This window comes from Bemisia tabaci, chromosome 1, assembly GCF_918797505.1.
Source record: "Bemisia tabaci chromosome 1, PGI_BMITA_v3".
Lineage (NCBI taxonomy): Eukaryota > Metazoa > Arthropoda > Insecta > Hemiptera > Aleyrodidae > Bemisia > Bemisia tabaci.
In genome coordinates this window covers 64,589,469-64,617,337 of record NC_092793.1, presented here as the reverse complement: position 1 = coordinate 64,617,337, position 27,869 = coordinate 64,589,469, and the positions used below count along the sequence as shown (strand labels likewise).

At 38.1% G+C, this 27,869-nt stretch overlaps 2 protein-coding genes across 9 annotated transcripts in view; one reads left to right on the top strand and one right to left on the bottom strand.

Moving 5' to 3' along the window:
- Window positions 1–27,869, bottom strand: part of LOC109040282 (uncharacterized) — a 105,645-nt gene that overhangs the window by 20,213 nt on the left and 57,563 nt on the right. For 5 of the 8 annotated variants that reach the window (XM_072305371.1, XM_019056161.2, XM_072305365.1 and 2 more), the window contains exons 16-20: window positions 25,493–25,636; window positions 17,671–17,707; window positions 8,847–8,989; window positions 3,167–3,253; window positions 1,204–1,368 (exon numbers count right to left, since the gene is read on the bottom strand). In XM_072305371.1, the coding sequence (XP_072161472.1) occupies window positions 1,204–1,368; window positions 3,167–3,253; window positions 8,847–8,989; window positions 17,671–17,707; window positions 25,493–25,636 (576 nt within the window). The remainder of the gene's footprint in view (window positions 1–1,203; window positions 1,369–3,166; window positions 3,254–8,846; window positions 8,990–17,670; window positions 17,708–25,492; window positions 25,637–27,869) is intronic. The other 3 variants (XM_019056163.2, XM_072305381.1, XM_072305383.1) reach the window with 3 other exon arrangements.
- LOC140225717 (uncharacterized) overlaps window positions 25,647–27,869 on the top strand; it is a 47,294-nt gene continuing 45,071 nt past the window's right edge. Inside the window, exon 1 of the mRNA XM_072305521.1 lies at window positions 25,647–26,832. The gene's annotated coding sequence lies outside the window, so the exon portion shown is untranslated. The remainder of the gene's footprint in view (window positions 26,833–27,869) is intronic.

Sequence of the window (27,869 nt, the reverse complement as noted above, 5' to 3'; positions counted from 1 at the left end):
TGGGTTGATAATACTTTTAAAGAGTTGATACAACCATAAAAGTGATGAGAGGGCTCGTTTTAGGATTAAAGTAACCTGGAGACAAGTATTAACGCCACTGTCGTGTTTGCATCCAACTCCGAAAAGTATTATCAACTCAAACAAACTGAAGATTGGAAAAATGGACATTAGTGGTTTTCGCACGTCCTGATTCAATAGGTGTCAGGAGAAAACTCAAAAGCATCCAAACCTGAATAAAGTTATGAGTTTACCACACCTTTTCCGCATATCAGAAATTTTTTTGTCCATTTTGATTGAAGTTGCTATGGTACAATGTTGTAAACAGCAAGTTCAATACCTAAGAGTTCTTAGTGTTCAGATTGAAATATAAGAAAAAAAAAAAAGAAAAAAAAAAACCTGTGTTACAATATCCACATATGTTAATAAAATCCCTTGCTTTAACTGTAATATGTTATGTCAGTCAAATAAAACAATCGCTCAAAAAACAGTTGGCCAGGCAAAAATATGACAGAGGTACAGTAACAGCACTCAAGAAGCATTATAGTGAACTTGGTTGGTCACCAAGATTTGAGGTTTTGTGTAGTGAGGTTACTTCTCAGGTGAGAAAAAGAAACAATAGAAATTCTAGGGGACAGTGATACAGTTTGTAATGCAGGCGCTAATATGCAAGCAGGTTTAGCACTTGATACTATTCATTCTTTCAAGGCTCGGTTTGGGTGTACTATCATCTGTCTATGCTATTTGACACCAACCTTGCTGTCTGCAATAATGCTGCTGTCTATCATCATCTATAAGAATATTGCTCCTTTGAAAGATATCATTTGGTTTTTACACCAGCAATGAACCCCCGACCATTTCAAATCTTATATTATAAGAAATTCATACATATTGATCCCTGTACAAACGGGTTTTTACTCATCAAATGGCCGGTCAAAACGTTTCCAGTTTCATCCTATTTGTGTTCGGTCTTGTTTTCTGCTTTTCTACTGTATTTGTTGTATTCATATTGTGTATATGTCATGGACTGTTCTTTGCAGCATCATTGTCTTTCATTATTGAGTAGATTCATTTCTTTGGAGAACTTAAGAGGAGATGATTATGAACTTAAAACTTCAGCTTTTCTAGGATTATGTCTTGTTTAGTAATATGGAAATGCATGAAAAAAAAGAAAGAAAAAAATTATAATTGCCAGTTCAATTTTACCTCCTCGCTTTCAAATACATGGCAGATCATTTTAGGAGTCCGATTAATTTTAGGGGGGTCATCTACATCATGAGGGATGAATCTCCGTCTAGCCATCAGCACTACAAGTTCACCAATATCAGCAATATAAGAAATTGTGCGTAAAGCGTGATCCATCATGATTTCCTGCAAAATTAGAATGCAAATGAAACAATCAGTATTTTAAGGGGTGAGTTATGTATCATCGAGAAGAAGATATCAACTATTTATACAATTTGATAACATACCAATTTAATTTGTTTTACCCTGAGGCATTCAGAACTACAGACAAAAAAAATGGTGCTTTCATTGATTACATACAGAGAGGTTAACAATACATAAAAGTGGCACAGACAACCCAAGCAATGAGCTGATTAAGACAAAATACCAATTAAAGGGTATTAACTAATAAACTAATAAACTAATAAACTAAAGGGTATCCAAAAGTGTACAGAGTGTTAAGAGAATTGTGAAACAGGCGGTAAAATCAAACATTTCTGTTTTGAGGTAAAAATCGTCAAAACATGTACAGTATTGGCATTATCAATATGCAAAAAAATATGCAAGTAAAAAAAAGCGCATCATGAGCGAAAGCATAGTAAAATTATACATTTCTTTAAAATAATGAGTCTCTAGGGCATTTGAGGGAAAAAACAAGAGAGTTTACATTTCTTAAAAATAATGAGTCTCTAGGGTATTTAAGGGAAAAAACAAGAGAGTGAAATATTGTAGACCTATATTTTGATGTGAAATTAATCATTTATGGATTTATTACACCAATCAGGGTCTATCCACAGAATTCTGTAATGAATGCTACGCTGCATACAGCAGCAATACTAGCACCAACATCATCGTGCATTGCAGGCCATGTTGAGCACAGGGCACGGGCCCAATAGTTGATCCAGATTGGTCTAGGAAGCCTGGAAATGACTAATTTCACATTAAAATCATTTCCCATCGTTTAGAGCTCTAAAATTTCTAGCTGTTGCCTTTCCTTCTGAAATGCCCTGCAGATAGATCAATTTAGATAATACATAAATTTTTCATTTTTGTCAAAAATAAGCCCTGTTTCCGGCGCCTGTGGTACCCTACTTTTGGTTTAAAACGCTCCTCATAATATTTTCCACAGCCAAAATTTTGTGTTCTACGACGTTGAAAATAACAATTTTCTGAAAAGAGGCATTACTAATGAGTCACAGAACTAAGTGCGTAATGAGGAAGAACAAAACTGACTTTTTGCATAAATGGCAACGTACCGGAGGAAAACTTTGGCGGGAAGTTGATAATTCTCAATTGAAGCTAAAAAATACATTAGAATCACTCTTGAACCCTTATACCTACTTTGTTGCAAGGTAACCCGTTTTATTCATTTGGCTTCGTTTGACTGGACCTTATTGGATTTTGAAAAACTTTGAACATTCCATTACAAGAGAATATTTCGTTCGGGGATTGAGTCCAAATCACATGTAAAAATTTTAACCACAGTAAATGCGATGTGCTTTGCCCCCATAGGTATCAGAGGAGGCTAAAATTTTGCCCAGGCATTGAAGACACCTAGTACAACATCTGAGCAAAGTTTACGCCAAAACCAGGCAGGGGTTAAAATCTGTATTTTTGGAGCAAGTTTTTTGGCACAACTGCTTATTAGGCATTTTCATGACTCTTTTTGCAATGAAATGGTACATTTCCTTTTCGAATAATTTAGTCCAAATCAGATGTAAAAATCTTCAACCAATTTGAAGATATCAGTATTTGAATTTCGTTACTTGGACCTCCCACTTCCCTTGACTAAATTATTTAGGGGCTAAATTTTTGAGAAACGACATTTCATATGTGACTCACAAACAATTAAGATACAAACTTTGGGGAAATGCTCAAAGGAGCAGGAAAGGCTACTTTTTGGACATCTCCTTTTAATATGGAGAAGAGAATGAGAGATGTTTACCTTCAAATCAGTATTTAAGACCATTATCTTCTCAGTTGATATAAACAGGTCTACCTCAGTGTTTGGTTGAGTCTCCCCTTCAGGTGCCTATGAATAAAAAATGCGGTTAACCATATGGAAGAGAGGGGGGGGGGGGGAGAAAGGAAAAACATTGAAAAATGATCATGTACAAAGAAAAAAAACAACTACTGCCAATAAGTTGTTAGCAAATGAAAAACTGGAAAAGTATAAAACTAACTTTCTTCTTTTATCTTTCTGATTCCAATCTCTTGTTTTACTGATCGTGAACTTATATGTACTTAAACAGAAGAATAAACAATGTTTTTGGTGCAAATTAATTTTGTCCTACATTATAAAAGGTAAATTACTGTTTACATAAATGCTAGGAGAGGTCTCTTCCTTGACTTGAGAGGAATAAGGTGGAAGGGGGGGGGCGGCCCTTAGTAAAATGTGGAAAAAACTTTTTCCAAAGTAGCTTGACAGGTGTGGCGGAAAAGTTGCTTCTTGTAACACATGTACCTAGGTTGTTCAAAAAGTAGCAAGAAAAATGCTATCATTTTGAAAATAAGCTGAGTAGAAGGTCTCTCTTTATATTGTTTAAAAGATAAGCCTAATAGCTCTCTAATAAGACCAATATCAACTCATTTGGTTGAAAATTTAAAAAGATATGTAGGTTTAAAAAGCAAAAGGCTCATGGCCGCCTACGATTTTTATCAAGGATTTTCGCTCACCGAAATTAGTCTCTAAAACTACTATCCAATGCAGTGTTACGGCGAAAACAACTTGGCAACTATAGAGACTATTTAATGACATTTTACGGTATTCTTCATCCGACTAGGAGACCAAAGGATTCAACAGACGACTAGCCCGATCGTCAGATCACACCCCGAAGATGGGGAAAATTTACCACTGTGGAACAACCCCTCGGCGCGCGTGCGTACCTCACATCTACTTCGAAATTTTTTTCCGTTTCATATAATTTTTGGTGAACAACGTGTGGAAAGACGGTGATTTGGTGAAAAACAGAATTTTGTGATTTAGCCAAATACTAGCACAAAACGGAACAAAAATCACGCAGTAAATGCGATGTTCGCGCACGCGTAAAGGAGCTGTTTTCACACTGGTAGATTTTCCTGATTTTCGGGGTGCCATTTGACAACGGAGCTGGTCGCCCTTTGAATCCTTTGGGCTCCTAGTCAGAAGACAACAACAGTAAAATGTCGTCAAGTAGTCTTTAGGGTTGCCACGTTGTTTTCGGTATAACAGCACATTGGATTGTCGTTTTAGGAACAATTTTGGTGAGCAAAAATCCTTGTTAAAAGTCGCATGCAGCTTTTCGCTTTTCAAACTTACAGAAACTTTTAAAATTTTCAACCAAATGAGATCATCTTGGTTTAATTAGTAAGCTACTAGGCTTGTCTTTAAACAAGACCAAGAAAAAGCTTCTACCTAGTTACTTTTGAAATCAAAGCATTTGTCTCACTGCTTCTTGAACAACCTATGTAAGTAGACCCGTGTTTTGCCTTTGGGGCAACGTTAAGTTTGGAACTCAGCTGTTGCCCAGCTCCGCCGTGGTACAGTTTGGCGCACAGCAAGGCGGGGCAAGACATGGCAACAGCCCAGTTCTGAACTCAAAGCAACGGGATGCGGTAAAGGTTTTTAGATCAAGATAATGTAAAAACAACATACCTTTCTGTTCTCAGTGAAAATGAAAAATATGTTGTTTTTCAGTATTTCCTTAAAAACGAGAAAAAATGTGTTCCCCAAATTGACAGGGTTGAATATTCTTAACTTTTACTTTAAATAAAAAATTTTAGGCATGAGACATCAAGCTCAGAGACTTACCAAAGCCTACACAGGCAGCATGAAAATAGATATGGTACAAGTAGAATCATTGAATAAATTTAAAACGATCAATCATAAAAAATACTTCTGCAAAAACCTACTTTAGAGGGAAAATTAAAACACTTATCATTTTATACGCAAAAACATCGTTCAGGATAAAAAATTGATGAAAAATAGGTACCCTCTCATTAAACCGTTACTTGTCAATATTGAAATTAAAATGATCCACACATGACAGAAAAGAGCTTGATGCAAAAACGGCTTTTTTCGCCCCCCCTCTGGAAGTTCTTCAGACTTTGTCTATTGATTACTCATACTTGAGCGCTTCTTTTCCCAAATTTTCAGACCCCCAAAAAATTTTGGGGGGGAGCTAGAGGGGGTGGAAGTCAAAACCTGTGAACCTCGATATCTCTTGAACAAAGAAAGATATCGAGGTCCGGTTTGGACGAAAAATCGTCTAAAATTGCATACTTTAAGATTCCAAATGTCGAAATCCCGATATCAGATTTTTAAGTCAACATATGTGCTTTTTTCCAGTTTTTAGGTCTAGAAAATTTCTTTTAAACGAAAAATTTACAAAGATCTCAATTTTTTATTTGAACCAAAACCAGTTTTTTAAATTGTTCGTCTTTTTCCGCATCCAACGAGTGGTCCATTAAGCTGGGGAACCAAACGGTTCCGGAGTTATGATCGATTGAAGTTTCCGCTCAACGCGCGCCGACCGATTTTCGCGCGCAAAAATGTCGGATTTGACTGTTATTAGATCAGATTGAATGTTCAAACTGAGCAAAATGCTTTATTAGGGACTCTTGAGGGTCACTGAGTTCAGAAATTACAGATACTTCCAAATAATTTACGTTTTTAAAATTACAGCTCCGCAGCGCTATTTTAGAGGCCCACTGAGCGCCGACCGGCCGCTCAGTAGTCCTGTCCGAGGCTGCAATTTTAAAATCGTGAATTTTTTGGAAGTATCGGTAATTTCTGAACTCAGCGGCCCTCAAGAGTCCCTAATAAAGCATTTTGCTCAGTTTGAACATTCAATCTGATCTAATAACAGTCAAATCCGACATTTTTGCGCGCGAAAATCGGTCGGCGCGCGTTGAGCGGAAACTTCAATCGATCATAACTCCGGAACCGTTTGGTTCCCCAGCTTAATGGACCACTCGTTGGATGCGGAAAAAGACGAACAATTTAAAAAACTGGTTTTGGTTCAAATAAAAAATTGAGATCTTTGTAAATTTTTCGTTTAAAAGAAATTTTCTAGACCTAAAAACTGGAAAAAAGTACATATGTTGACTTAAAAATCTGATATCGGGATTTCGACATTTGGAATCTTAAAGTATGCAATTTTAGACGATTTTTCGTCCAAACCGGACCTCGATATCTTTCTTTGTTCAAGAGATATCGAGGTTCACAGGTTTTGACTTCCACCCCCTCTAGCTCCCCCCCAAAATTTTTTGGGGGTCTGAAAATTTGGGAAAAGAAGCGCTCAAGTATGAGTAATCAATAGACAAAGTCTGAAGAACTTCCAGAGGGGGGGCGAAAAAAGCCGTTTTTGCATCAAGCTCTTTAAATACATTTGTTTTTAGGTGTTTTTAACACTGAGAACGTGTCTGTACGTGTTCTTCCTGAGTGATGCCAAGGTGCCACTTCAGCCTCCCTGCAGTGTCTTAAGAACTAATGGCATCGCATTAAGAATAAATTGCTGATTTTTCCTACACATCAAAGATTCTGATAAATATTTTGAAGTTAGTGGAGAACAGTTAAAAACAAGTGGAGGTTAGGATCCATCTTTTCCTTATTTTCGAGGAAAGAAGGCTTTAGGATGATCTAATGCAAAGAAGAATCAATAATGTATCCTTCTTGGGATGTTATTGGTTTCCAAAACCACAGGGGAAATATGAGGCAGGAATACAGGGGTAAGCATATGATTTTTACACTGAAATCCAAGCGTCCAACAGTTCCAACCCCACCCTGATAAGTTTTTTGGAAACTTTGGGTGTATTCACATGTCAAAGAGAGCTACCTTTTTAATCTCTCCCATTTTCAAGGGGCCCATGTGAGGGCAGGACAGAGACTTGACTTTTGTTTTCAAACGGCAACCCCCATTCTGTTACATATGTATAGTCAGGAGAGGCATGAAAGGAGACAATATTTGGCTAAAATTTGAGGTTAGTATCTTTATCCTTCAAAATATGTTGACTGGTCTGAATTCAAAATGGCCAGAAACAGGCATATTAGCAATCTATGAGTGGATTTGCTTAAAATTTGGGGCCTGAGATATTTGGCAACACTAAACACAAATTTAAACCAGTTTTTTTAAAGTACTAGTCCTTCTCAAGGTGGACGCCCCTTTTAGAAAAACACAGACTTTTTGCCGTTAATAGGTCAGCATTGTTTAAAAATATTGGAACTTTAAAGAACTAACATAAAATTCCCACCAGCTTCCAAAAAAAAAAAAAAAAACCTGTACCACAAGTTTGACGCAAACATATCCATTGGTTGCCAAAAAATCCACTTAGGGCCATATTGAACATACCACGTTGACACTTTGCAACAATGTCAGGTAAATGACATGGAGTACGATAGAGTCGTAATGCACTGGAGCGTAAATTAAGTCAATCCATGAACGGGCCATTTCGAGCCTCTTCTTTGCCGAAAGTGTGAGCCAAGCGAGAACCAGACAGCATTTTTTAAACAGCGGCTTACGGGAGAATTGTGGGCTGCGTGGTTTTTGGGATTTATTCATTTAAATTGATAATAATTGTCGCGAATTTCGGCAAATTATGTTGACCAAAGCCATAAAAAATTAAGAAATGTACATAACACCCAGTTTTTATAAAATAAATTTTAAACCAGTATTTTCTTAGCGAAGCTCGGAGCTGGGACCCCGTGTATACCACATCGCCAGTCGCTGCACACTAGTCTCAGGAGTACTGGACAAAACAGCCTTAATAAGTGACTTCATCGTCACTCCAGTATATTGCGATTCTATTGTTTTGTATGGTTAATGACTTCTAATTTGCACAATAGCTCGTCTTCATTTATGTTCTTTTCATCAATGTATTACGAAGAAAGAGTGGCCATTCGAAAGAAAAGTTAAGGGGCCCTCCAAAATTTTTGAGGGGCCATAGAGTAGCTCCTTTTGGCCAAAACAGGAAAGTTTCAACTTGACAACTCAACCAGTAGTAAAGCTGTTAAGGCAGGGCGGATCTATTGGATTACCCAATTCTCAACAAAAACATCTTGCCGCACCAACTTTGAAGAATCATGACTTCTGAACAAAAGATATCCCCGAGTTGCACTGGAGTTGAATGTAAAGCATATTCAAAAACGTAAAACCATCTTTTTTTACCTGCGTGCCTGCTGACCTTACGAAAAAGGAAAAATCTTACTTGGAGCCTAGAATATGCTGCACTACTGAATGAGCTTGGTCAGTAATCTCTAATTCTTGCATTTTTTAAAAGTGGACAGTGAAGTAAGTGGAGTGTCAAACAAATGTTTGACAGGAATTTTCTCGGATTTGTTTGACTGATATCAAGTCACGAGAGACGAGTTCAAAGTGGCATAATTTGAGCTTCCATTCACATGCACATCGCCGAGAAAGGCAAGATGGCGCCCGCTGAAAATCAATTCATGCTCTAAAAAGTTCTGGCAATTTGAATATTTAACCTAGGATCCCTAGAGGGGGGTGCTAGACGAAAATGAATCCAGGTCTCGTGATTGGTCCTTTATGGTTTGTGAAAGTTTGGAACAAAGAATCCATACGGGTATTTCTTATAGAGGCAGGGACAGTCTTTTTGAAATCGACATCATTCCTTAGTTAAGATATTACCTTTATTCTGGACACAGCCTCTTCTGCTTGCATCATTCTGGTGCTTTTGGTTGGCTGACCCTCACACACTAACTGAGTAGAACCTAGGTAACGAGCCCTGAATAAGACTCCTTCTATCAGCACTGTTGGTTCAAGCAACATTCCTATAAACATCAGGCAAAAATAAAAATGCTTTAAAAGAACAATCTCTTTATTAATTATTTTCATCATTGTTTGGCAAAGCGTAAATTGGATAATGAATTGCTACTGAAACAGGGCATTTACATACTATAAAAAGGAATGGACTAAGTTAAGATCCTTCAAGCATTAGAGGGATTTGAGGTGATTTCCTAAGATTAAGTTGGAGAGCACACCAATTTAAAATGTGGGCCGTTCATAAAATATGTCACAAGTGATTTGTAATTTTAGATGCCTTCCTCCCCTTTTCACACATCCATCTTTTCAGACCTGCACTCTAGAGTTTGTCTTATCTTTGGGTTTTTCGAGATCCGAAAAGTGCTACCCCTAAAAAGTTTCTCTCTGGTGTAAAATTAAACATACTTTTTGAATTTTTCAAAAGATTTTTTAATTTCGAAAAACCCAAAAATAAGACACATCCTACTGCACTCCCCTACAACCTCTAACCTGCTTTTCTACACTTTATAAGATGAATCAATCTTCATTTTTATTTGTTTTCATTTGATTTTACAAAAATAACAGGCACTAAGCCGATTCATGAGCGGCCCCTTACTGGTGCGTTTCAAGTATTTCTCAAAGATTCACTTACAAATTCTCAGTTTGATTAATTGTAAGAAGAATTGGAAACTAGGGCAGTAAAAGTAATATTTTATCTCCCTAAGTAATATCCGAATGGATGGTGCTAGAGGTAACATCAGTAATTCAGTATATCAGGAAATGACAATTAGATATATAATCTCACTCAGTAAACAGTTAGACTTGTATACAAATTTATGAGGAATTAATTAAGATTAGAAATAAAACTGTATAACTATCACTATTCCCCAACACTTTAATACTGATTGTATTCAAGCATCCTCCTTCTCATGTACGGTGGGGCTGCTGTTAACCCCATTCCAACTTATATGAATCTACTAAATAAACCTCAATGAAACTCTATTTATAAGTAAGGATTTGACCAGGAGAGGGGGAATATTCTTCGAGCAAGCGGCGCGGCGATGCAATGCGGTCGGTATCCATTATGACTATGGGCAGAGCTCACTTCGCAGACGCACACTTGCGCAGTCCACAGAGAAACAAAATATTTATTTGTTTCGATGATCGAGAGCAGTCCGAGTCACCTCACTTAGTATTAGTCATCCTTAGCCTATCCTGTCAGACACTTCGCTTGCTCGCTTGAAGAGCATTCTAGATTTCTCTGGCACTCGTGAGAAAATGTTAATTTGCTCACTAAAACGGAATGACTGCATGGCGCAGATGTAACAACAAAAAACTTTTTTATGACAAACTGCTATTGTAAAAGCCTGCATATTTAGAGGCGTGCCTCAAACAGCTGGTATAAAATAAATGTGTTCTCCTCCTCCCCCCCCACCCAAAAAGTAATATTTTATAATAAACAGCTTTAATGTGACGACAAAAGAAATCATCTGATTCTATGAATTTCCTCAGAGTCTTTGCTTATTATTATGTCCCCCAACAAGTTGATTGTGGTGCTGATTTTTATAATATTGCTAGTTGTCCCACCCTGTCATAGTGACCACTCTTTTTTACCATGTGTTTTCATTGCATTACCTGGGAAAAGGGACTGGTATCTGCAAGTCTAGCATGGAACTGATCATAAACTACATGAGTATTATGACTGCAACCGAGAGGTGGTGCCAGTGTCACAACCGTTTCCTGCGACAGCAGTTTAAGACTGTTACACTAGGGTGCGGCTTATTTGTATGCTAAAAAAAAAGTTGGAAAAGTTCAGCTCCCCGGTTTCCAATAGGTGCCAATACATAAAAAAAAAAATTCCTGTAAAGTTTCAGACCGATCGGATCATTTTTAGAACCTCCGCCGGGGACGTTTTTACCAAAAAATCGATTTTTTTACTTTTGCCTCTAAATAGCTCACCCTGTGATCAAAAATGGCTTTTTTCTGCAAGAAAAACGCGTCGTAGCGAAAAAATGCTTATTTTCCAAATGAAAGTCCGCGAAATTTTACACTAGAATCATATTAGATATGACGACAAATTTTGAAAAAATCACCAATTAAATTCATCCATCGGGACAGATCTTGTCCAAGCTCAAAAAATTGTGCCTGCACTTCGATAGTATATGCAAAAAAACAAAAAAAGTTGGCCACTCAAATCGGTTCTGGGGGTGATAAAACTACAAGTTGTACACTCTTGCAAGCAAATTTTCTTAATTTTTTCTTTTTTGTCGCAGTAAGTCCAAAAATACCACCCAATACTTTCCTTGTAGCGCTTTAAGTAATAGAACCTGTTTTTCCTATGAAGAGGGCCCTCATAGAGAAAATATGGATACAAAAATTTAAAATGCCCAGAACACTGACCAATAAAGTTTTTTATGGTTAAATAAACTGCAAGCTTCCAAAATGTTCTAAAAAAAAATTGCTACTGCGGTCATAACGAAGTGTTAAAATGACAGACCTGTATATTTCCTAGGAACCATCCGGAATTTTTAAACATTAGATTAAGGCTCTCTTATTTAGCCACGGGCCGTCAAGAGGCATATTGCGGGGTTGGCTCAAGCTGTTTGCGTTTCGTTTTGTTTCAACTGATTCAAAGTAAATGTGATTGCTTATGCGCATCGGTTCAGACAATTCCTTGGGAAATCAAAATGGACTGATTTAGTGACTGCGTCATTCTACATAATATGATCGAACTCTTGGTTCAAACCAAAACAAACCAACATAACCTCATGTGCGAATTTTTCATGAGTTAATTGTGCTAATTCATTAAAATGTAGTCATTGGCCGGTCATAAATTAACTAAAGACTCATTTAATACAAGAACTTTCGATTGTAAGAAACACTTGGACGCATTTTACCACAATGGTGCGAAGGCCGCGAATGAGCGCGAAATGGCGCGAATCAGGAACAGTTTTCTGTGTTTGTTTACATTTGAACCAAGGGTTCGATATCATATCGAATGATGTAGCAAGTAAATCAGTCTATTTCGTGAACACGATACTGCTTGTCAGCAGATGAGTTACGTCATCGTTTTGTCAGTTTTCACGCGCGGTTTAAAGATTTGCATCTGTTGAATCTAATACGTTTTATTGTTCCTACTAGATCTAATTTTACCATGCGCATTAGGAAAGAATATTTTAAAAGGTTACAGCCTGTGTCAGACATTGTGTCTCATAAATTCCCGTCCAAAGAAGCAGTACTTCGTTATTTTATATTCGAGCATAATGTGCAAAAAAAAAGGAATGAAAGAGAGTGCAGAAGTTGTTGTGCAAAAACTGTTGTCGTTTTGGCAGAATGCTGAGAGTCCCACGCAGATAAAGGACAAGTGTATTGTTAAAGTGTTAAAACTATACAAACTCTTCCAAAAGAGGAAAAGAAGTGTTTGCAAATTCAGTAAAGCAGTTCTAAAAGCTGACAGTAATTTTTTGAACAGTTTGCAATGTAAATTCAGAATTGACCATGCTAACGCTATCGAATGGATGACGAATTTTGATAGCAAGAGATTACTTGAAGCAGAGATCAGGAAAGAAAACCCTTAAAGTGAATCAACGAAAATCGGCGAGACCAAACGAACACGTCGCTCTCGACAAATGGCATTTAGGAAAAAGAAAGCTCAAAAAGAAGCTGAGATTTTTTCAAAGAAAGCTATCTTAGTGTCATCCACTGAATCTTCTTCAGGTTCGCAACCATCTTCACAAGATTCAAACTATCCCGGACCAAGTCACAAATATTGTGAGTCCGTTAAGGTTCCAGCTCCCTAGATTAGAAGTGGTCGGTCTGCGCAGGAATGTGTTCGAGGCTCTAACCCTGGGCAAAGTCATCAAAACTCTGAATCCATGACGTTTCCAGCAAGGGCAAGCCGAGGGCGAACGTTGTTGTTGGATGAGGGAATGGCCTCCGCTTTAGATCGCACCCAGACTACCAACAGAAATGCTGTCTATCTCATGGCATCAAGTGCCAAATCATGCGGTCTAGATGTAAAGAAACTAGTTATGAACGAAAAATCAATTAGAAGAGCCCGTGCAAAATTCAGAGAGGATTCAGCCAAAAGAATCCAAAATAATTTTGCTCCAGACGTCCCTCTTACTGTACATTGGGACGGTAAATTGTTGCCAAGTTTGACCGGTAGAGAAAAAGTCGACCGACTGCCAATTCTCGTCTCAGGTTATGGAATCGACCAATTGCTTGCTGTGGCACCTTTATCCTCGGGTACAGGCAAACTCCAAGCATCGGCTGTCTATGAAGCAATTGATGCGTGGAATCTTAGAGATAAAGTGAAATCTAAGTGCTTTGACACTGCGTCTACTAACGCGGGAATTCACAATGGGGCCTGCATAAATCTAGAGCGGCTTATGACTAGACCTCTCCTGAACTTGGCCTGCCGGCACCATATACCCGAACTCATCCTAGAAAGCGCAATCACCTGCTCCATTGGGCCCACCAACCAGCCGGAGCATAATCTTTTCACTAAATTCCGGGGACAATGGGACCATATTGATCAGTCCAACTACAAAACTGCGCTTGAAGATCCAGGTACCCTAAAAAGCTTTGGGCTCCACCAGACAAAACGCAATTAGTTTTTGCCGCAAACAGCTCTGGGTAAGTCTTACTATTATAATTGCTCAAATTTGACTCCCTTCATTTCTTTGTTTCCAATCAAGAGGAAAATTGGATTTTTTTCCATGATTTTTTCAAGGAACTATTCTGATGCACCTAATATTTAAAGAAAAACAAAATCATGAAATTCGTTCTGAAATTTAATCTTACCAAACTTTGCTACTAAACCTCATGATACTTAAATAAGTGCATGTTCAATGACGTTCGTTTTGAAAAGTTATTCTGAAACTGATTGATGGGTAATTTGACAAAAGAGGAAGATCAGTATGAGGATTATTAGTACAACTACGTGCGCAAACTAAAAGGAAGAAAACTCAAAATAAAGCAATAGCAAAACACCTCCTTATTTATGCGAACAAATTGATTTTGTTTGCTTTCTGTCGCTTGTTTCAAGGAATACAATCCGCGTGACGATTATAAGGAGCTTTTGGAACTAGTTTTAATTTTTTGCGGAGAAAAACCAGACAGAGGAGTGCATTTCAGAAGACCCAGAGCCGTCTCAAATTCCGGATGGATGGCCAAAGCCATATACGCTTTAAAAATGTACATATTCCGTGAGGAATATCCAACTGATCTTCTAGAGCAAATCTCGCAAATTTGTGTTTTTATAGTACGTCTTAATGTGAAATACTGGTTTGAGGCTCCAGTTGGAGTCATGGCACCTAACAATGATTTAAAGTTTTTGATTGGTCTTGTAAATTACAAAAAAGTAAACAGGAATATTTCAGAGGCAACTTCAAAAAAATTCGCCAATCACTTATGGTATCTCTCAGAAGAACTTGTCGCTTTTTCTTTTATTGACACTAAAGTTACCACACTAACGAAAATTAAGATGGTAAAAGCCTTAGAAAGGAAAGCTCCAGAGATTCGTATGTTGAGGAAAGAAGTGAACCTGGAAAATAACAATTTAAAAAAATTAACTCTCGATAAATTTATCACGGCTGATACAGTCAATTTCTTTAAAATTTTAGACATTCCGCATGAATTCATAAGTCACCGTCCTTCGAAATGGGACGAAAATGAGTCTTTTCAACAATGTAGAAAAGTTGTCAAAAGTCTGCGGGACACTAATGACTACGCCGAGCGAGGGGTCGCTTTGATAACCAAATTTAATCAAAGAATCACTAATAAAGAGGAACAACAGCAATATTTGTTACAAGTTGTACAACAGCACAGAGCCAAATATTCCTCGGCCGCCAAAAAATACTTGGTATAAATAGTGTATTTCCTTTTTTATTCCACATTTCCGATGTTTTTGTCAATTATTTATGTTCCAATTTTTTCAATCGTAAATGAGTACTTGATGTAGCTGAATTTTTGTATGTTATAATTTCCCCTTCTTCACGACCACTGTGTAGCAAATATTTTTTTTTTTTTTTTTCAAAATTTTGGAAGCTTATAATATATTAACCGTAAAAAACTTTATTGGTAAAACCCTGCAAAATGCCTCTTGATGACCCGTGGCTAAATAAGAGAGCCTTAATCTAACGGTTAAAAATTCCGGATGGTTCCTAGGAAATATGCAGGTCTGTCATTTTAACACTTCATTATGACCGCAGTAGCAATTTGTTTTAAAACATTTTGAAAGCTTGTAGTTTATTTAACCGTAAAAAACTTTATTGGTCAGTGTTCTGGGCATTTTAAATTTTTGTATCCATATTTTCTCTATGAGGACCCTCTTCATAGGAAAAACAGGTTTTATTACTTAAAGCGCTACAAGGAAAGTATTGGGTGGTATTTTTGGACTTACTGCGACAAAAAAGAAAAAATTAAGAAAATTTGCTTGCAAGAGTGTACAACTTGTAGTTTTATCACCCCCAGAACCGATTTGAGTGGCCAACTTTTTTTGTTTTTTTGCATATACTATCGAAGTGCAGGCACAATTTTTTGAGCTTGGACAAGATCTGTCCCGATGGATGAATTTAATTGGTGATTTTTTCAAAATTTGTCGTCATATCTAATATGATTCTAGTGTAAAATTTCGCGGACTTTCATTTGGAAAATAAGCATTTTTTCGCTACGACGCGTTTTTCTTGCAGAAAAAAGCCATTTTTGATCACAGGGTGAGCTATTTAGAGGCAAAAGTAAAAAAATCGATTTTTTGGTAAAAACGTCCCCGGCGGAGGTTCTAAAAATGATCCGATCGGTCTGAAACTTTACAGGAATTTTTTTTTTTATGTATTGGCACCTATTGGAAACCGGGGAGCTGAACTTTTCCAACTTTTTTTTTAGCATACAAATAAGCCGCACCCTACTGTTACTCTTAGTCGATTTTTTGGGTACCTAATTACTTGACCTGATGAGGACACTTGAGAAAAAGAATGTTGACAGAAAACTTGCTAAAACATTGATTTAGAGATCATTAGGGGAAATAAAACCCAAAATACAACATTGACTTACCATAATTTAAATGGATGAAAGCAGTGGTGAGTCCAATGCCATAAAAGTAAGTTGGTGAAATAAAAGAGAAGATAAACAAAGTTGTGAATTAGCTCAAGAAAGAACTTTAAGCTTACTGGATGGAAAATACAAGATACAAATGTAAAAGCAAAAAATTAAACTGAGCCGGACAAGTGTGAAATCAAGAAAAGGGGAAAAATGCACAGATGGCAGACAGAACCTATAAAAATTGATCAAATAATTTGAGAGAATAATAAGCACAAACAGAAATACTGAAGGGTCATATGCTAAATAATGAGCGATAATGATACAAGTATTAGACTGTGAGCCATCATCAAAATGCTCATACTATCAAACAATTATTACATATATGAGAAGCGAAGCAACGATTATGATCATTTTGATTTTGAAACAAAACGATTTAGTCTTATTATTTTAAAACGTTACTGTGAGATAACATTTCACATGGTATGCAAATGCACCTAACAATAAAGGACACTGACTAAATGAGGCATCCAAGAAATTGATACGTCTAATTACTACTACATACTTGCTAATCAAAAAACGTCAAGCTACATTAACAAAAACTGGTTCAACCGTTAGTGTACTGACCCTGAAAGGGTGGGACACAGCCTCCTTTCAAAAAATGCGAGTTCGCTGGACTGATATAGAGGTTCGGAGAAAATATGTTTTCATGGGTAGTCGACCCTAACGCATCCGAATTCGAGGGTCTCGTTGACCAAGAGGTTCTGATGGGGTACAGGGGGGACTGGTTCTGATGGGGTACAGGGGGGACCCCACACTGATTCAATTTATGAGTTCAGGGTCCCCTGTACCCCATCAGAAAGAGCTCTGGGGACAACCGGACCCTTAATTAGGATTCCTTAGGATCAATTGCGCATGTTGAGTCCACATCTTTTTTCCAAGCCTCTTTGTAACTTTCGCAAATTTCCTTTCTTAACCGGGGGCTGTGTTCCCACCTTTAGGAGGTTAGTATTATGGTATCGGACGGACCGATTTTGGACTTCTTGGAGTCAATTTAGGATACAATTTTCTACACTTTATGACTGATAAAATAATTTCAAAATTTTGATGTGAACCCCAAATTTTGTTTCCCCCTTTTTTACCTCTCAAGGGAAACCGGGGGACTATGAAATTCGGATTCCCCGCGATCCAGCACTTACTTCTCACTAGAATAAACGAAAAAAAAAACCTGGCACAGTGCATCTGGGTAATCCTGTATATGTAAGAGCATTTTTCTACGGAAATAACTTGAACGTAGGAGAATTTTCTACTAGACAATAAGAATGAGTCTTTGCAAGATCCTAGCGATATTACAGGACTTACATCTTTCTTTTTACCAAAGATAATCCCATTTAAATACAATCTCTTTCCCTTTACAGTCCGAGCTTGGTGAGTTGTAAAAAGAGGCAACATGTTAGAGCTCACCACTGAAAAATTAAGGGCATTACAGCTTAGTAAGATAAGCAGTTTGAAAAATCAGAGTGAATATTGGATACAATTTAATACAATTTAATCTGAAAAGCTCAGTTAAATGAAAACTATTCATGTTTAAGACAAAAATTTGATGGAACGAAATCAACTTTTAATTAGATTAAATTGAAAAAAAAACGAAGAAATGGTTGAAATTTACCTTCTTTGTTGCGCGCTTTCTTTTTCCCCTCTTTTTCCTGAAAAAAAAAAAATTGATAATGATAAAAATAAAGATTAAATGAATAAAGGAATGAAAGTTAGAACGTTTCAGTAAATGAGAACCAAGCAATCATGAGCTGATTTCCATCTTTAAAATTTTAAGAGGCCGAATTCACAGAATCTGCAGAATTTTCTACACTTCCTGTAGTAATGAATGGAGAAAATATCATTAGACTTTGACGCCTTTGATTTTGGGATGACCACGGTCTTTCACGTCCGTTGGCAACAGAAGAGTATGGTTTTCAACGATATGGAGGGTATTTCCACCAAAAAAAATTGCAAGGTCATAAAAGTTCTTTGCATATAGATTATGAGACTTGTGTAGGCAAAAAAATTGCAAAAAGAGACAGAGTAAGGAGTTGATTTTGAGGCAAAGAAAAGTAACCGAATATACAAATTTTAGCGTGGAGTAACATGCCTTCTCCATTCCATGGATTACGTAGACTTTTATCAGGATAATGTCTTAGGATTTTAAAAGTTATCTTCACAATGAAAAAGAAGCAAATGAGAATAAATGAAAGCAAAGGAAAATGAAGAGATATAAGTAACTTTAAGCACTGTTGATCTCCAACAATGATTTGGCATGCTCAGATGAACTTAATTCATTCAGAGTCAGGATCTAGTAGCAGGAATGACTAAAAAAAAATCCATTCTTAGAGTTTCTTTCCGGGTTTTCATAATGAGACAGCTCCGTAAAATGAGCGGCTACATCCATAAATTGTTCAGCAAATTATTAACAGCTTCAAGAACCAGAGGGGATTTATGTGCTATTTTTGAGATACTCATCATTCCAAGTTTAGGTACTGAGGCTCTACGACTTTTGTACAGGGTGTCCCACAAGTCCGTACCCCTCCTCGTAACTTTTGAACGGTTAGAAATAGAAATATGAAACTTTGGGGATGTTTCTATCTCAAAGGGGACCATCTTCTAGTCTTCTAGGGAGTTCAAACTTTTTGTCCCTCCCTCAGGGGGGGGGGGCGAGGGCCCTCAACTTTTTTTTCAAATGGTAACCCCTATTTTGTGATACATCATTGGAAAGAACATAAAAAAACTAAGAATTTTGGTGCAAACAATAGATCGATATCTTAATTTTTGACCGAGTTATGATAGGTCAAAGGTCAAATTTGACCTATTTTCAAAAAATCATAACTCCGGTTCAAATTATCATGGAGAGAAAAACAAGACGGAAAAATTTACCACATTGTAAGCACTTTTAAGTAAAAATTGCAGAAATCACTTAAATTTAATTTTTAGGGGCGTTTCGGACCCCTAAACACGTCAGTTCAAAGGTCATACGTTTTTCCCGCGAAATGAGCCGATTTTCCCTTACTTTGCCTCAACATTATCTCGGTAAATTCAAAATTAGTTCAACATTGCGTTTTCAAGTCCCCAAATTTTGGGCAAAGATTTACAAAAAAAGAAATTTAAATCTTTGCAATTTCTGCGATTTTTACTTTAAAGTGCTTACAACGTGGTAAATTTTCCCGTCTTATGTATTTCTCTATGATAATTTGAACCGGAGTTATGATTTTTTGAAAATAGGTCAAATTTGACCTTTGACCTATCATAACTCGGTCAAAAATTAAGATATCGATCTGCTGTTTGCGCCAAAATTCTAAGTTTTTTTATGTTCTTTCCAATGATGTATCACAAAATAGGGGTTACCATTTGAAAAAAAAGTTGAGGCACCCCCCCCCCCCCCTGAGGGAGGGACAAAAATTTTGAACTCCCTAGAAGATGGTCCCCTTTGAGATAGAAACATTCCCAAAGTTTCGTTTTTCTATCTCTAACCGTTCAAAAGTTACGAGGAGGGGGGGTACGGACTTATGGGACACCCTGTATGGGATCTAACTATTGAGCAGTGCTGCCTGACACTTGGTCTTTTTCCTTTCTATTCCAAATTAAGTCAAAATCTCATCTCAATCCTGCTGCCTGTATGTTTGTCCCTTACACCAATTCCGTGATTAAATCTGACCTGGACAAATTTCAACATTGGATAAGGTGGACATTTCAAGTTATGGCACGAGCTGTCGCCCCTCTGACGTGGCGTATCTCAATCCCCGCGTGAGCACTGTTTCACATTTAAATCTATACTTTCTGGGGCTCATGCGGAAATCGAGATTGACAAATTTGCTTCCCTGAAATACCTGAGCGCATTTACAGTGCCATATTTTTGTCACGATCAATCCACACACATATAAGTCGCTCGGCATCTTTTCAGAATCCACCTCCACCTCTCCTTGCGGGCCCTCATCCAACTGCACCCAATGTGCCGTAGCTTTGACTGGTCCCATAAGAAATGAATTGCATTTAACTTCCTGCTGCTAATGCGCTGTAGGGTCTCAAAACTAGCCTACAGGAATGACTGACCTGCGTAGATTGGTCTGCATATTCGAAGCCAGAGAAGCTTAACACTTATATTTTCTTCATGAATCGGCCCCAACAGCTATTTATCGGACAGTGTTTCAGGAAAACGAGCCAGTTTGAATATCTCTACAACGATTTCAGATTTCGAATAATGCTGTAACAGGTGATGGTTTACTTTCAAGGGATCTCCTTTTAGGTACAGTTTCACTTGAGCACTCTCCACAGGGGGGAGGAAAATGAAAACACAAAAGAGCAGATGCATATTGGCATCACTTTGGAGCCTACCAAAAGGTACATTTGTTAAAGAAAAATTAAGGGATTGCTCCCTTTGATTTTGTGAAAAATGAATTTTTTACTTCATACCTTTTCTGCTGATTCGATCTAGTTCAGGAATTATACGTCAAATTCAGCCAGTTAAGGGAAAAAATTGATACCAGGCTGATTTTTGGCAAAGTGAGTTCTTATGACCCCCTGAGTCACCTAAAAAAGTCCGCATCAATACAGCGTGACGGGTTTGGATTTTTGGGGAGGGGGGGGGGGGGTAAGTGCCCCAAAATCGGTTTTCCGCCCATAACACGAAAACGGTTGCTCGCATCACTAGGTATATGGCACCATTATCTAAATCCTTGTAAAATTTTGAAGCGATGTGACTGCATGCCGTTTTTTCACAGCCCCCCCCCCCCCGGGTGCCCCCCAAAATTGCAAAAATATCGTTTCGAGGCACGTTTTTGACGATTATTCTGCAGGGATAGTTTGATCAGGGCTGTTCAACGACAAATGTCACTCTGCATTGATAATGGGACGTAAACAAACAAACCCATCAGAACCACTCCATTTTCATTAAAATTACTATCAGGGACTTCATTGGAATCGGAAAAGTATTTAGAGATTTAGGAGTATTTAAAGCAAGCTAGAGGGAACGCGTGGTCAAAAGTGTGACCTCACTCGGGAGATCTCTCATGCGTCATGTAGACCTCCTCAGAGACACGTAATTAAAATGCGAGCTTAAAATACGCAACTTCGAACTAGTTGTTTGTGGGTTAATATTGTTCAAAATAATCGGAAAAAATTCCTGTGAACTATGCGTACTCAATACTTCAAAAATGCAAGAATGAAAAATTACTGAACAAGCTCATTGTCAAAAGGACGCCGCACACTCCTTATGGGAAAGTGCACCACAATCGATCTTTAATTTTTATATTACTTTACTTTTTTTATTTTTTTATTGCGTTCAATTCATCTCAAGATGCTGATCGAAAGTCACCATTAAGCCAACTTTCTACGATGTACCGTTTTCGAACAATACGCCCGGAACGCTTCAATTATTCATCGATAAAGAGTCAGAAAGATTCCTCTTATTAGCACTCGAGTGAACGGTCGGCTGTGTGTCAACAAGGACATCAGGGGAACTCCAGCACCGAGCAGTCTTATCTCGGATTCTTTACGTCTTTTTGCTTGACCATCCAAATTAGATTCATGAGGAGCATAAGAATAGGAAAGTCGGAGAAAAACAGTGAACGTCAAACGAACGAGAGCGGGAAGGAGATAGCCCCAGAGTAGGCAGGAATAGATAAGGAGACAGACACTCGCTACGTATTTCTTTATTCACATCAGACCTGTGTTCTCGAATGCCTTCTTCTTCTTGACTCTTTATCGCTGAAAAATTGAAGCATTCTGGGCGTATTGTGCGAAAACGGTGCATCGTAGAAAGTTGGCGCAATGATCACTTTTGATCAGCATCTCGAGATGAATTGAATTCATTAAAAAAATTAAAAATCGATCGTGGTGCACTTTCCCATAAGGAGAGTACGGGGTCACTTAAAAGATTTTCAAATTTTCTAAATTCGGTTAGGAATTCGAGTTTCCCGTTCAAAAATGCCGACAGATACAAAGTTAAAAGTTTTACAAAAATCGACTGTACATGAGCCGAGATAGCAATTTAGACCACATCCGCCATCTTGGATGTTCGAACTTTCGAAACTGGACCAGAAATTCGAGTTTCCGCCCAAAAATATCCCCTGTTACTTGGATTCACTGAGATCGATCGAACAGGAGACGAGATAGCATTATAGGCCACATCCGCCATCTTGGATTTTCGAAATTGGACCAGAAAATCGACTTTCCCTGCCCAAAAATACCCCCCGGTACCAAGATTCACTGAGATCGATTAACCGGTCGCGGCGAACGTAACCGGGCATTGCATTGCCGAATCCGTCGAATGGATAAAGCTCCTCTCGATTTAATTCAGTATCCGGATAGTGCAATAAATCAAAGAGACCTACGTGCAAAATCCCCTATACCTCGCTTTATATGCATTTTTTCGGAGTTTTGGCGACGCGTAGAGCTCCTCAGCTTTCAAATAAGCCAAAGTAAACGAAAATCGGTTCATTAGTAAGGAATCGCCACTGGTTTTTGTCGAACATGCTCGACTGAAAAGTTTGAAAATGGCGTACAGTTTCTTTTAGCATAAAAACGTCCAGTTCAGCCAATCATTGAGAAAATTACATGGCCGCATTATTTCATTAAGCAACCTAGTGTTGCCCACGCTTTTGTCCTAAATCAATAAAATTGTCGTTTTCTAGGTCCTTTTTGGAATACACTTCTCTGGCCTTCTTGAGTTCTTGCCTCTTTGCGTGCACACTTGGACAAACCACTACTCAAAATTCGTAAGTCTATCACATTCACGAGACAAAAATGGCTGACGATTGAATGTCTGAATGTCTGATCTTGTCGTTGATTCACCTTTCCGGCGCTCTATCCCGAGCGCTAGCTGTCCTGCTTATAGCTCCGAATGGCAAAATGGGAAATCCGAGTTTCGCATTACGCAATAGGAAACCATGGTATAGTTCCCAATGGACCACTGGAAAGGTACGAATTTCAGCATTCTGATATATGTATATTCTGTTATATATCTTAACTAACATTTCACGTGGCATACGACGCGCACACAGGCCCGCCACATCCCATCTCGGGCCCTGGATACCAATTTTCTGGCCCAGGCCCCCAGCCAAAGGGGGGGGGGGGGGTTGGCCCCTCCCTCGGGAAATTTTTGAAATTTTAAATCTATTTGGACGCATTATGAAGCTCTTATGATGGAGATTCTCCATCAATTTCTGCAGAATAATTACGCCTTTTTGTTTACTTTCAGCACCAAAAACTTTCGAATTGTTGCATTCAAAACATGTATAAATTTTTTTTTTGAGGGGGCAGATGATAATTTTCAATTCTATGGGGAGCCGGACCCCCTGGACTCCCCTTTCGTACGTCTATGGCAAGGGAGTTAAGCCATTGAAGTCGAGGATGCCCAGAAAGGAGCCTCTTAGCATCCGACAACGGAAGAAAATGAAACACAGTTACTAAAAATATCATTCTACGTATACTCAAAATCTTGAAAATCTCTAAAAAAGTAAGAAAATTTTATAGTGCCCTAGCGTGTTTTTGAAACTATATTCACCTTTTGCGGAATTTTTAGGGTAATTTTTTCACTTTTCCCTACGAAACAAGGGTTACACATGAATTCGTAGTGGTTTGTCACCTGCGTCACGGGCCCCTCCAGGGCCCGGGCCCCGGTGCCAGGGACCCAATATCCCCCCCCCCCCCCCCCTTGTGGCGGGCTTGCGCGCACAACAAAAATCACCGAAATCAACTTCTTCCAAAGATATTTAATGATTCTTGATGCGTGAATTCAAACCACCCGCTCATGAAAACTCAATGCTCTGCGTCATTCACATCGTGCGCTAAACGTTATAATGACAGTCTCTGCGATATAAAAATCTGGCAACCTCAATATTGACGCTTTGGCTCAGCTGTAGCAAATTGCTTATAGTTTGAACAACACATGGTGGGAAATGAACATTACTCGATTAAGAAGCTTGTTGAAACCGTTGTAGTGCGCGATTTGACTCACGTAGAGCTTCGAGTTTCTTGTTAGCGTGTAGTTCAAATTCCTCGTAACCAATGTGAAATAAAAACGTTAATATCTTCGTTTGGAGTTTGCTTCATTAGTTTTCGGTGCGCGAATCGTGCTCTACGTGAAATTCTGATTAGGAAACATGTGTCAGAATACTTCAATTCGTACCTTGTCTAGTGCTCCATTGCAAGATGAGCCTTGCAGGATCCTGCAGTGGCTAATTTTTCCAGGGTCGCTGAAGAGGGATTAAAATTGTTTTTGAAGATTTTCTTTTCCTCATTAGTGCGTAAATACCCTCCTGATACGGAATTCATCATAAGACGAAAATCGGAAATTTGACCCTAGTTCCTTATTGCATAAAGCTGTCCAGTTGAGAAGGGTCTAGACAACCCCACCCTGCAAAATAGTGTAATTAATTCAGCCATTCTACGGTCCTTCCTATCTTGGACAGACTATAGGAGTCATGAAGAGTTCTTGGGATAAATTGCAACGTTTTAGCTCGTTTTTTTTCGCTATGAAAAAACCCTCTCATACTTAAATATCAGTTGGAGGAGACCACTTAGGTTTACGCCTAGGAATCATCAAAACTTTCTCTCAACTTCATCATCACACAATCATCCAACTCCCGAACAATCTCTTCCTACAAGTCCTTTTGTCTGTTTTCCAGGGCTCAGTTTCTTTGGAAGTCACCTTAATGAGCCTTATGGTGCAAAGATGGTGATAGTTTAGCTCCTCTAACATTTCTCCAAATCCCCCTTTTCTCTTTCCAACCCACCCCTCAATCTAAATTATACCACTTTTATCACATAAACACCTCTATGTCATTTCAATTTGTCTGTGGTTAGCTGTAGGCCCCACAGGGATATGAGCCATTGAACCAACAGAAAAAAAAGACGAAAAAAAAGAGATTCCCTTTAACATAGGAATATCCCTTAAGTTTCAAATATTTACCTAGATTAGATAAAAAATAGATGTAGGAGGGATTTTTAGATCACCCTGTACGTCTATGATAAAGAGATTGCGAACAAATCAAGTCTCTAATCATTTGAAGGTAGTGTGTGGGGCAATTATTTTAGTAATTCAAGATCCCGAAGAACTTCACTGGATTAGAATTATTCTGATGAATCATACATGAGACTATATTTTCAATAGAAAATGGCATCACAAACGCAAACTAAGCAAAGGTCAAAATACAACATCCTCCTACACATTTAAACTTCTTATAAAAAGACTTCATACTCCTTGGCTGAGGGGAACTAAATTGCAGACAAAATTAGGACTTTTGAATACCGAGGGCGCAAAGAATACATAATATATACACTGTTAGAGGCTGGAAAAGCAGTAAATGTGAAAGCAAGTTACAACTTTTAAGTTGAAGGTAGAAAGCAGCAAAATGAAACTCATGGGATAAATTTAAGCGTCCAATTACTCTAAAATCCAGTTATCTACAGAAAAAGATACAACAAAACAAAAAAAGAGGACAAACCTTGCCCATATTATTGGTATTGGAAGTAGGAGGAGTCAGAGGGGATGACAGAGGTGAAGCAGGTGTTCTGTCTCCACTAGCACAATTGTTAGAGTTATTCAATAGGCTTCTGGATGATATTCTGGATTTAGGTTTTTTCCAATTCTGAATAGATACCAGTGGATACCAAAATAATTAAAAACGTTAAACTTCAAGGAAAGTTGAAAATAAAGGTTAATTGAAATATTTTTTCTAAAAAAATTACCTGCACAATGCTTCGTGAACTCCTGGTAGGAGAAGCGAACACAACAATTATATTTTTGGTCCACACATTTACCCTTAGATGAGTGTATTTTCAACAAATTTTCACAAATTAAGTATTTCATCATTCCCTTGACTCATAAAAAACTATAAATGACTGCTATTATAGATTGTATCAGCCGATTTTGCAAAACTTCACTGGAAAACTAGTCTCCATGGACTTTTAAATATCATCAAAATTTCAATGTAAAAATGCATTCTTACTTGAATTATAGCGGCGTCTAAGTTAAACTTCCCCTCCCTTTGGCTCCTCACAGTACAAAAGCTAATCATTATGTTCTATTTTTTTTTTTTTTTTTTTTTACAATTTAAAAGTACTTTTAGGCGACTACAAATCTAGCAAAGTTCGTTTCAAGAAGCTCAAAAGTAACTAACACACAACCACGTTTTAATTTTACCCTCATCATAGGCTAATGAAGAGAGGAAAACCAAAACCCGTCAATTCTGAAAATCACATTCTCTCTCATATATGTCCTTACAGACTTGATCCTTTTCTGTGAACTGGAAAAGTTGCTTGAATTAAATCAACGTATATCATTAAAATATTGGCGAATTTCATCATTTGACACACTACAAGGGGCTGGCAGGCAACACAGAACGTATATGTATTCAAAAACTCAATGGGACACCTAGCTGTAATACTGAATATGAATTCGGAACCTAAGAACCAGGGCTCTGCTTTTTTTTCATTTGCCGCTGTGGGCACAGGCCCACTTTGCCCCTACGGTTAATCCAGCCCTGGCACCCCATATTGTCTAGTGCTGGAATTTTAGATTTGATGCATGCCATCCCATCTGGGGCGAAAGCCGGGCAAAAAGCATTCTTGAGAAAAGTAGCGACTAACAAAACGATTCGTTCTATGTCCGACCAAGGGTGACTGTGAGTCATAGTCTACACTCATCACTGAAGCTGTCCATGCACACATTAGCCCCTGCGGGACGGCAAGCAATTATCACTGAGTGCGGTGTCCCTGAAAGCGACTAGGAGATAAACTTGGTCATGGATGAAAATGGTGCACTATTTGACTAAACTGCATACAAGTAAGTCAGACTTTTTTTCAGTAAAAGCAAATCCACAAATGATTACTTTAAAGTGTAAAATACAGGGACCGCCCGGTACAAAAAAGGAGCCAAATTGACCCAAACTCTTTAATTTGCAACTTGGATCACACTCCATGGGAGGAGAGGCTATCAAAAACTACATAGCCCTTCACCTACGGCGATTCATCATATGGATGTCTGCCAAAGGGTATCCCCTGCTAAGAGTAGTAAAAATCTCCTGTCCTTTTTATTTTAACCATCTCAAGTCATCGAGGGGATCCTATAACTGAAGTTTCGAGCAATCTTGGCTTCCCAACCCATCTGCCTCTCCCTAAGAACCTCAAAATATTCCAAAAAAGGGTTTTTGAGGTCCTTTGGGAGGGGCTTTTCTATCAAACTCAGTTCCAAAAGGGGCAGCTCCATGTTGGTCACCATTTTGGTTTTTAGAGGACTTCAATGAACATATTATGTTGTTAGGACCTCATTTATGGAATCTACAACCCAAAAGAACCTATGTAGGGACACCTCACTTGTCAATATGAGCCTCGATGAAATAATTAGCTCCGTAACAGCAGACATTTTGGTCACCATATTGAATTTTTTGGCTTTAATGGACCTGTCTTAAGTTCTTGACCTTGATGTTGAGACCAAAAATACCCTATGAAGGACACCCCACTCCATACAAAACGGTATCTACCGGAGTTTGGACCCAAATGCGGAAATTTCTGGTGGCCATCTTGGATTCGGGTTACCTCTAAAGGATTCTGAACTTTATAGAACTATAAACTATATAACTATAAATAACTTACTAACTTAATAACTTTGTACAACTATAAATGTATGGGGAAATGGTGCATTGTGAGAAGAAAATATAAAGAAAATCAGGTCAGACAGTGCCTGGCCAAAGGACATCTAATTTTGAGGTTGGGATTATAGCATTACCTTTTGTTTTTACTTTCTCGGTCCCCTCGCGGGTAGAAGTATTGTCATCGTCCAAAAAAAAAGAAAAATTGAAATTTCATCATTTCTAGGCGTTT